Here is an 11,084-nt window from a genome sequence, read left to right as displayed (position 1 = left end):
TCTAGCATATTCGCATAATTGTGTGGGAAATATGGAGTGGTGATTACTCCTGAGGTTGAGTTCAAGTGTTGGTTACATTCTTTTGCCACTGGTTTGGTGGGATATTGTGCTGTATGGTATGAATGAATACAAAATTTTATTATTTCTGAGTTACAGATAATTTCTACATACAACAGTATTGAAACGGGAAAAGTTACTGCTAAACTGAAATAATGAGCTGTATGGTGGAAAAAATGAGATCACTGTAATTTCTGTGTATTCATAATTCCATGTTCAAGTGCAAGCACGTTGGTCCTTATTTGTTCTGCTTTTGATTACTAAAGTGTAGTAAATCTTGCAACTGTTATAGGTCAGTGAAATTTGTAGACAGGATGAACAGGAATACAAAATCATCTGAAAATGTTAAAAGCTTGACTTTAAGTGAAAGTTGGTAATACACTGCAATCTAAGTAAATGATACAGCAACAAGACATAATCATGCATAAAGAGCTTCAGCCTAGGAAGGTAACTCTTTTAGCATGATCAATTTGCTCCTAAATTTTGGAGGCAAAATGCTCCTTAATCTAAAACTTAGGATCAAAGTAAAATAATATATTATCAAACTTTAATTCTCATCAACATTCATTGTGACAGATGCCATGTGTTACTGTAAATTGAAAATAAATCATAGACGTTGTTGAATGGCAATGTTCATATTACATTGTATTTATTATAAATTAAAAAAGATTCCTCATTATCATGAAAAGTCAATATGCAAGTGGGCTTTAAAAATTGTCAAATGCAACTAAAGTTGAAATTCACCTTTTGAATGCCAATAAATTTAAAATGTGACCAGCTGAATGCAGCTATTTACAGAAACTTTCCTGGACAATTTATCACCTGCATGTGCCAGTAATTACCAGTACATTTGAGTGCATAGTAATACAAATTATGGATATAATGGAGATCTACCCCTGAATAATTCATACTATGTGATTGATTCTGGATACATTATGAGAAATTAAGAAATATTTTTTTTATTCAGTGCTTTTTATTCAACTGCTTACAATATAGAAGTAATAATCATCACAGGAAATCAAGAAAAATATTTTAGTTTTTTTTACCTCCAAATGCTAACTGCTTGCATATATAATGATTCTGAGTATGGCAGTCTCTATCATTCCAGTAGTATCTATTAGCTCTGCCTTCTCCTTTTGATGGATAGTGAAATACTTGTCTTAGTTCAATACAGTCCTCTGTACTAAAACCATCATCTGTTGGTTGCTTACCAAAATAATTGAAGGCACTCCAACCTGGAAACCAGTCTGTATAGAAAAAGATTATCAATCAGTAATGATAACAAAGCACAATTGATTTATATCTGTTACAAGTACTATCAAACAATGTTGTGCTCAATGTCGATGTGCTATAGAACCCTCATCATACATAATTGCTCTACAACAACACAGCCATGCTTATTGGATTCACAGGGTATGTCATATTTAAGTAATTCGTGGAAGATGTTAAGAAGTAGGTGAAAATGTAGAATTATGAAAAGTACCTGGTAAGCTGTTGAAGAATGAAGAAAAATAGGTCTTAACATTTAAACTGAATGCCCTTGTAAGGGCAAAACAACACATTTTTGGGCCTACACACAGTGTTGGAATGCAAGATTCTGAGTACATGATGTACCCCTGAAATTTGAAGCCTGCATAGTTAACATATTGACTAATTACTGAAACATAAATTATGCAAATTAACCATTTAGCTTATAAGTTACATGATCAAGCTTAATGACACAGGCACTTCTATAATTAATTATGCAAATTACTCACTACAATGAAAACTATACCAACAGGCTGTAGAGGACATGTGTGTTTTCTCATAGTTGTTCAGTGTGCCAAATTATATGGAATTTGAAGCTTGCATTCCAAAGATATAGATTATTATTCAAATGACTCAAGTAAAAGCTATGTCAACAAACTTCATAGAAAAATGGGCACGTTGTTATGGTTGATATATGTACCAAAATGTATGAAATTTGAAGTTTGCATTCTTAAGATAAAGCCTAATTACAGCAAATCAATTATGCAAATTATTCATTAGAAATACAAGACTATGCTCACAGGCTTTATTGGATATGTGTGCTTTGCTATGGTTGTATGTGCCAAATTATATGAAATCTGAAGCTTGCATTCTTTAGATATAGCTTAATTACTGAAAATCAATTAAACTTTCAAATTACTCATTAAAAGTAAAAGCTATATCAGCAAACTTCATAGGGTATATGGACATTATCATGGTTGATATATGTACCAAATTATATAATTTGAAGCTTGCATTCTTAAGATACAGCTTAATTACTGAAAATCATTAATTATGCAAATTATTCATTAAAGCTTTATCATTTACGCTAAATCAACAAACTTTAGAGGACATGTGAGCTTTGTTATGGTTAACGTATGTACCAAATTACATTGCATTTGAAGTATGCGTTCCAAAGATATGGCCTAATTACTAAAAAACATTCATTATGCAAATGACTAATTGTTGTTCATTGGATGTTTACCAAAATCAAATCAGTTCTTGTCATTACGTTATTGAAGATGTGTAGCAAGTTTCATTAGAACTGATGCAGTAATTTTTGAGATATTGTGTTCACAGACAGACATATACATACATACATACATACATACATACATACATACATACATACATACATGCATACATACATACATACATACATAGACAGACAGACAGCAGTGTAACATAACCACCCCTTATGGGAGGTAAAACACTGCCATTCCTATGCTCCATTGCATCCTTCTTCATCACTTAAATAGGAATGTCACGTTATGTTATCAGTTATTATTATTCATTAATTTGTTTCTTTTTCAATTAAGAAAACATGCAAAGGAAAGTAAAGACACACTATTCACACACTATTTATTACTCTTTGTGGACAGCATGTAAAACATCTCAACTTTAAGGAAAGTTGTTATTGTTCTCATCCGACACTTTCTATAGTACAAAAACAACACTACTTAAAATGTATTAAAACATGTCCCTGACATAATTATGTGACTAAAATAACACTTTAAAATAACAGACAGGCATTTGGTTTATAACTACAGCTTTGATGATACCTATTTTGATAACACTTGAGACTCATATGATGTAATACTCATTACATCCTATATCATCAATGGATACAATTTAATATTAGATTGCTTATAAAAATTAAATGAGACAATGAAATATATGAAATAAAAATAGCAAAGGTTGCTGTTCATACAAATCTGATGGAAAATTAATGAATATTAGTAATGGATTGCAAATTCTCAAGTGGCTTTCCTTATTAGGTTAGCTTCATTTGAAGTCATCCACTCTATCAATATATGTTGATATGAATATACAATTTCTAATCTAGTGACAATATAAATTCACTATTTTCTTTAATAATTCACAATCTGTTCAGCTTGATAAATGGTGAAAATACTCAAAAACAGTGTCTGGTAAAATTCGGATTTCATTTAATACTAAAAGTACAATGTATTATCAAAAACATACAAGAAAGGTGTTATCATTTGGAGTACAAATTGTGAAGGTTAATTTCAAAAGTTATGTTTTGATGAATGTGAATATTCACCTGTAAAATTGAAAACACTGTTATCTGCCCACATGAACTCAGCTTCATAATGCTGATCATGACCTCCTATCCAATACGCACCATTTTCAGTTCCAGTACTGTAATTGGCAAAAAGACAACAAAATTTTAGTACAGGTAAATTTTAATAGTTACTCATTCAATTGCCAAAATTGAATCCTTTGTTAGGCTACACCACTGCATTATCTAATATGCATTATTGAATGGTTTCACATACTCTTCTTTCAAGTGTGCATATCACTGATATTAAAGCAATATTGCACTACTAGCAATATGTCCAAGCCACATCCACTACATCTTAATTTTTCAGGTATAATTCACATAATGCCATGCACTGGCCAATTTATTGTCTTTGAACAGGAAATATGAATTATGTACCTTGGTCATTCTACATCATGACAATCTGTGTCTAACGTCAATGGTTCTGTGGTGTATGAATATGAGTCAAAACATTCCAAAATGCCTTCCTGATTTTTCATCATTTATGCTTTAAGAGGTATAATTTATATTATTTCCCAATATTTTTCTTCATTCAGCCAGAAAGCACTCATGACCTAAGGGTCTCTCACTTCCAGTCACTCACAGCGATAAGGCCCCTTAGGTCACTTGTATTTTTCATGGCTGAATGAAGAAAATATTAATTCTGTACAGCATTACTAATACCACAATGAAATATGAGAATTTGCAACAGTGTTTCTTTACGAGCTACAGATATGGCAATGAATCGTGTAGTGGGCCAAGTGTGAATCAAATTTTCTAATGCATATAAAGAGGCATATATGAATATTGCATTTTCACTTTTCAGGTTACAATCATTAAAAGCTTAATCTGCATATAAATAGGGGTCGGATTAAGATGACGCTCATTATGCTTGATGACTTTGAGTGTGTAACATGGTCACAGAGCTCACAGAGCATCTGTAAAACTTCAATTTTAGAGAGTATTACAAATTTGTTACCTCCAATGCCAGACTACATACTTAAAATATGAATATACAGGAAAGAAGCATGTCACTTTTTTTTAAATAGTTGTGTTTTGGGGACTGTATTCGTTAAAATGTTGGCTTGATACACATTGAGAAGTGTCAAGATACTGACCAGGGATTGGAAATTAGCACTTTTGACAGAATTTCTAAGGTTTCAAAATATTCATGATACACAATTAAATTTGGTTGTCATGATAAAAATGTTATACAGAGGGATGAATTACTTACCTTTCACAAATTGCAGAATTTATAAAATGTTGTTCACCTAAACTATGTATACTTGCAAGATTTGTACCTTCCCGTTGGCATGCATCATTAGCCTCATACCAAGTTCTTGTGATGTTGACTATTTCATAACAAAATCTCTTAAAATGCAACCATCCTTGTGGACAAGTTGGATTGAAAACAACTGTCCTGTTGTAAAGAATTGCACTAAAATCTGCTCTAAACCCCTTGGCAGTTCCATAACCGTCAGTAAAAAAGTGAATTCTAAAGATATTAGACACAGACTGGTACACCAGTTGATTCTGTCTTCCTTGCCAGTTTCCACACAACTTGATTGTGTCATTGCCAGTGAAGACTTCTACAAAGTCATTGCATGAATCCAAGTTTCCATCTTGTGTATTAAATGTTTCAAAGTGTACAAGTAATTGATAACCCTGTGGGGCCTGCAGTGTAATGTAACAGTCTTGAGAGTTTGGATAGAAGTTGGGATAGTTAGGGCTTGATATTGTTCCATTCATAGCAAAAATACTCTCATTCCTACAAGAATCAAGTGCATAATATCGTCCAAGAAAACCATCTTTTTCAGTGAGGTAGTCAGAATAAAACAACAGTTGGATCTCATTCTCTTCAGAGTCAAAAATAAGTTGATCATGTCTATATTTATCAGTTGTGCCACAAAAAGTTGTAGGGCGAGTGCCTTGGCCTTGAAAAACTTGCAAAAAGTCAGTGTCACATAAATATTCAACTGTCCCATTCTGTATATCCAAAAATTGTATTTCAAATCGTATGCGCTGATCAGTCGCCACATTTATCAAAATATTGCAGTGCAAATTTGGAAAATAATTGCTTGGATAGTTCCAACTAGAAATTGATCCACTCTCTAAAGTAAGAGTTTTATTGCATCCTGCAAAGGAAAGAAAATTTAAATGAAAGCACTATACAATTATAATATTATATTATGTATACTATTTTGAAACTTGTGAATTTGTCGTTATTTATGATTAATGCAAATGTGGCTTTCTCCCTATTTATCTTTTCAATGTACACAGTCAATAACATGGAGGCTCATTTATTTAATAACCCAAAATTCGAAGGTAAGTTTCAATCAAAAATTAACATTTGACCTGTATCAATGAATCATGGATGTAAAACATAATATTCGTAGAATGATTCCGAAATTTGTGGCCGTTGCCTTAATTAATATATCATTGATATATTAATTAAGGCAACGGCCACAAATTTCGGAATCATTCTACGAATATTATGTTTTACATTTCCAGTAAATGTATTGACTCTAAAATGTCCCTTTTCATTTCCCCTACAACTATCATATCAAGTTTTTACCAACCTTGTCTCTGGTCTAAACTATAATACTGTGCATGGTAGCCTCTGTAGCCATATTTGAAATCAGATGATAGCTGTACACCCATTATATTGCCCGAAGACTGGAACCACAACTGTTCCAGTGTGTCTTCCCTGTATTTTCCACATCTTTTTTCAGAGTGACCCGTGGTAAAGTTTTCGGTGTAAACGTTAACGTAGTCATAACCACACTGTTGTTCAAACTCAACATCTAAATCTAGGAACTGTGAAGACATAATAAAGACTATATTAGCTGAATAGTACGATATCCGGCAAATATTTTAAAATACCTTGTAAAATATAGTCGACTTGTGTTGCGGTGATATGTTCCATGTGTGAAAAAGTATTAGGCCATGTGCGCGTGCGCAAGAATGGCGAGCGAGCCAAATTAATGCGCGAGCAGAGAGGAGGAGATCAGGATAAAAACGTAAACATGTACCACGAAGGTCAATTTAGGCAAAATAACGAAGGTAAAATAGCAATGAACGATTAGCCGACATCTACATCGGATTTTAATCAGATTGCAAAATTACTAAACATGCTAGATATATTATCTCACGGCCACGAATGACCAAAATCTCACTAAAAGTACGCGGCCCGCACACAGAGGAATTGGCGCGAGGAAATTGACAAGAGTGAAATTTTGCTCACCTAATTCCTCGTGTGCGACAGGTTTAAGGATCATCTAAGTGCAGTGGCTTTGGACTTCCCTGCGCGAAGTCATCATCAAATTTTAAGTTTGGATATGGTAGTTACAGAAAATGGTCATCAGGTGTTGTAGGGGAATGGCGAGAGCAAAAATCTGCTGGCGACTCACAGACTCATTTCCTTCTCTGTCTTTCAAGAAATAAAAGGTTTTGGCGAGAAACTCGAAGTGTGCACAGACGTAGACTCAGGACAGACGACCAAAATATAACCAACAGACCTATGTGCCATTATTCTGTTATACCTCTGTTGACCACGTACAATACACATACGATGGCCTTTGAATACAAAGAGTACCCTGTGCCGATCAAGTGTTAGCCTGTTTTAGTGCGCTTATATCCCGTTTAATCTCTCATATCCTCAATCTTGCAGACAAGGCTCTATTGTAGTGTCAGTGTGTTCATCTGCATATCACTTTATTTGAATAATTAATATATGCGATGTCTCACGATGTCTCATGCAATTATGCATATAGATTTTCAATCCGTATTATCAGCTTTTTGCAATTCTAGTTACACGCGATGATATGTGAGATTGAACGGAATATACCGTAAGCGCCATAAACAGGCTAGTGTCTACTTACTTGCAAGAATAATGTTGAATAAGGTTGTGCATGTAGAAATGTGAAACATCGTATATCGTCTGGATATGGATTAGGATAGTATGGAGAGGATATGAAACCCCCTTTGTCGGCATCACTTCTGTATTGTACACAGTCTGTAAATTGAGAAGGGCGAAGTTTTTAAGCAAGGTGTTAGATTCTAATTACATGAGATCTCCTGTTCACATTATATCAACACAATCTGTCAGTAATTTTATCTAGGTATAAGCTTACATCAAATGGGCATTGGTTTGCAATTCTGAATGTGGTCTCCTTTCTGCATACAGTTCTTATAGATTACTATAAAGGCAGAATTCACCGTATCCCATCCTTCTTGTATTTTGAGTTGAGGAAGATGCAACTAGATGAGGTAGACTAACAAAATAACTTAAATATGAAGGGAGAGAAAATCGCACCCAATTCAAAAAGTATTTCTGTTTGTGTGAGGGCTACACTAGTATACAGTTGGCATTAGCTTTATACGAAACCTAATTTCTTTTATGTGGCCACAATGGAAGATTATAAAGTTGTATATTGCTCTTTGATTGATAAGAAAATACAATATAGAAGTGCATTTAAAATACATGCCTATACAGATGGCAGAGGTTACTTAATACATACCCTTAACCTGTCAAGATAAGATATAATGTGAGCAAATAGTAAGTTTTATCAGATACTAATTATTTAAACATATATTGTTTCGAGAATTGTGCAATGTGCAACGGTTCATTTTACTACTGGTATTATAATAAAGTGACGGTTAGCTCTTGCATGTTCCGTAAAAAAAGGTAAGCATTCTGATGAAGCTTATCTTAAACGCAAATGAGTAGACAATTTTCAACTGGAAATTACAACAAACGGTGCAGAAACACTTTTAGGTATAGTAAATGTTGCGATCGTCAGACTGGTCATCAGCCCGCCCCCTTCTTCCTTGGACTGTGATATGTATGCAAACCCTGTCCTGAAGTGTACAAGTATATCAAATTGCTTTACCTGCCACTTCATTTCCTGGGTATTCACAAATTGATTTGGAAACCAGATACCATTCTGAGTTGCTTCCTTGGATAATGGCGCTGAAACGGAAATAGTGTCAGGACATCCCATATTATATATTAGTATTCTGCAGAGCATACAAGGACAGCAAGAACAGGACAGTGAAGCAGATTTTGGCGAGGGATCGAACTAGCAATTAAAGTAGTTCTCACTATAAGAGATTTAGATGTACGTTCATCATTTGCCTTACAGCAGTATTAATTATTGATAGTTTAATAACGTTATCCGGAATGTATGTGGGATATAAAAATAACGATAAAATGCATTTGATTTTGGTGACGTGCAGTATACATTCTATACATTTATTCTGAGATAAGATAACAACGAATCCTTCAATTCGTGTTTGTGAAGCAGTGCTTTTATTGAAATCTGATTATCAATAATTCAATTTATTTGCTCCTCTATTGCACCTCGAGGGACGTACCATACGACAGTATTATCAATGTTGACACTAAGAGACAACTGGGATGGAGAGTAATTCTCGCTTGAATTGAATTGAAATAGTACTTGTTAGTACTCTAGTCGGCTGAAAATTCACAAGGCATTACAGATTTCTTGAATTTAGCATATATCTCTAAAACGAACAGTCTGGCGAATGGATATAGATTGACATACATTATACGCATGAACATGTGCACACCTACCTACCCACATAGGCTACCTGCAAACAAACAAATATCCATCCATCCATCCATCCATCCATCCATCCATTAATCAATCAATCAATCAATCAATCAATCAATCAATCAATCAATCAATCAACCAAACAACCAACCAATACATCAATAAATCAATCAAAAGAATTTGTGTAGCGCCAAAATCCAACACGACGTAATGTACTATGAACAGGAACAATAGGAGATTTCCTTCTTGAATTTATCGACAGTGGGTGATGAACGAAGTTCAAGTGGTGTAGTGTTTCATAAGAGTGGCGTTGCTTTGAGAACGCACGGTCATCGTATGACTTTTGTCAACCCGACCTACCCTAGTTGAAGCCGCCGACCCTAAACATAACAAACACGAGAAATTCTTTGTCTTCTTGACCTTCATGCACGTCTGTTTTCTTTCCCCAGTGATGTCTGTACATACTTCATCAAACTATCACAGAAGGGACATTTCGTTTAAGTTTTGGGTCGTAGCATTATTTTTCAAAAATTAAAAACCATTAAAAGAAAAAATAAAAGAAAATAATATACCGACCTACCTACCCTATTTTCTGAGGCCATGTTATCTGAAACACACAATTATTTTTTTCCGCCTAATCAATTCAGCACTATAGCCAGGAGTAATGTTACTGAGTACTTTGTATTGGATCTTATACTGGGCAGGTAGCCAGTGAAGAGCAGAAAGAACCGGTGTGATGTGATCTCTTTTCTTTGTACGTGACACAATCCTAGCTGCTGTATTTTGGGCATGTTGAAGAGAGACAATGTCTTTAGCTGGCAGCCCATACAGAAGGGCATTGCAATAGTCAAGTTTATATGATATAAGTGCATGAACAAATTTGTGACAAACTTCCTTTACATATACCCCCCCACACACACACACATACATACATACATACATACATACATACATACACACACACACACACACACACACATACATACATACATACATACATACATACATACATACATACATACATACACACATACATAAATACATACTTCTATTGCATTTTATATACACGTCATCTATTGTATTCATTCTTTAACCTTACCTAAATTCTACACATCCTAACCCGTGGACGTCAGCATCAATTTGCCAGTATACAATTACTCCATCTGAATCCACAGTACCGATGTAAGATATTATATTCATGTTTCCACAGCTTTCAATTTCACTAGTGTTAGACAGGAGTGGACTGGTAAAATTCCCTGCAAATTGGCCATCTCTTCCCAATGCAGATATAACGAACCCCTGGACTGAGCCGTCATTGATATTACTGTATACACGAACTGAGAAATAGAGAAATCATACAAACTCTATTTAGGCATGGTTGCGTTCCATTTAGCTATTCCATAAAACCAATAGATTGGTTGGGATGTCAACCCAATGGTCACACGTGACGGATATTAATATGTACGTGTAATCTTAACCTTACTGTCTTTACTAGTATTTTCAGCTGTTTGATTTGAACAATGGTTGCCGCATCTTCTGTTAAAATTCGTCTTTTATTTATTTATCACTTTAATTGGGGGTTTTCTCGAGAAACGTAGGATGGCGGAAATTAAAATGATAAACCCTAAAACGAAAGGAAATTTATCAAACAAGCGTAAAAACAACAACCAACCTTCTATATAGGCAATTTTACGAAACGTGACTATGACAATACACACAAGGTGGGCATGTAACATTCAAGCAACAGGGGATGCATTCAAATCATTGCATTCTAAAATCCTTGTATGTAAATACTTTGTAAGATCGCACCATGAATCAAGTGATGACGATCATCCTGAAAACATTATGAGCTTTTAGTAATGTGAGAGAAACTCCACCCACTC

General features: G+C 34.4%; 1 protein-coding gene across 1 annotated transcript; it reads right to left on the bottom strand.

The window, feature by feature from the left end:
- Window positions 1–558: 558 nt before the first annotated feature.
- LOC144437316 (CUB domain-containing protein 2-like) lies at window positions 559–6,454 on the bottom strand. Its single transcript, XM_078126240.1, has 5 exons — window positions 6,205–6,454; window positions 4,860–5,760; window positions 3,629–3,726; window positions 1,104–1,304; window positions 559–569 (listed from the first exon to the last, which is right to left on the bottom strand). The coding sequence occupies exons 1-5, from the start codon at window positions 6,452–6,454 to the stop codon at window positions 559–561; spliced, it is 1,461 nt and encodes a 486-aa protein (XP_077982366.1).
- Between the last annotated feature and the right edge of the window lie 4,630 nt (window positions 6,455–11,084).

This window comes from Glandiceps talaboti, chromosome 7 (genome assembly GCF_964340395.1).
Source record: "Glandiceps talaboti chromosome 7, keGlaTala1.1, whole genome shotgun sequence".
NCBI classification, from domain to species: domain Eukaryota; kingdom Metazoa; phylum Hemichordata; class Enteropneusta; family Spengelidae; genus Glandiceps; species Glandiceps talaboti.
The sequence above is the reverse complement of the archived record's forward strand: the minus strand, read 5'-3'. Positions and strand labels throughout refer to the sequence as shown.

What these genes read in the sequence shown, in the direction of transcription:
- LOC144437316 (XM_078126240.1), bottom strand. Translation starts at nt 6,454, where the DNA reads ATGTCTTCACAGTTCCTAGATTTAGATGTTGAGTTTGAACAACAGTGT. An exon ending in AATTCTGCAATTTGTGAAAG is followed by an intron (nt 3,727 to 4,859) that starts GTAAGTAATTCA and finishes TGCCAATTACAG; the next exon opens with TACTGGAACTGAAAATGGTG. An exon ending in CAGTGTTTTCAATTTTACAG is followed by an intron (nt 1,305 to 3,628) that starts GTGAATATTCAC and finishes TTTTCTATACAG; the next exon opens with ACTGGTTTCCAGGTTGGAGT.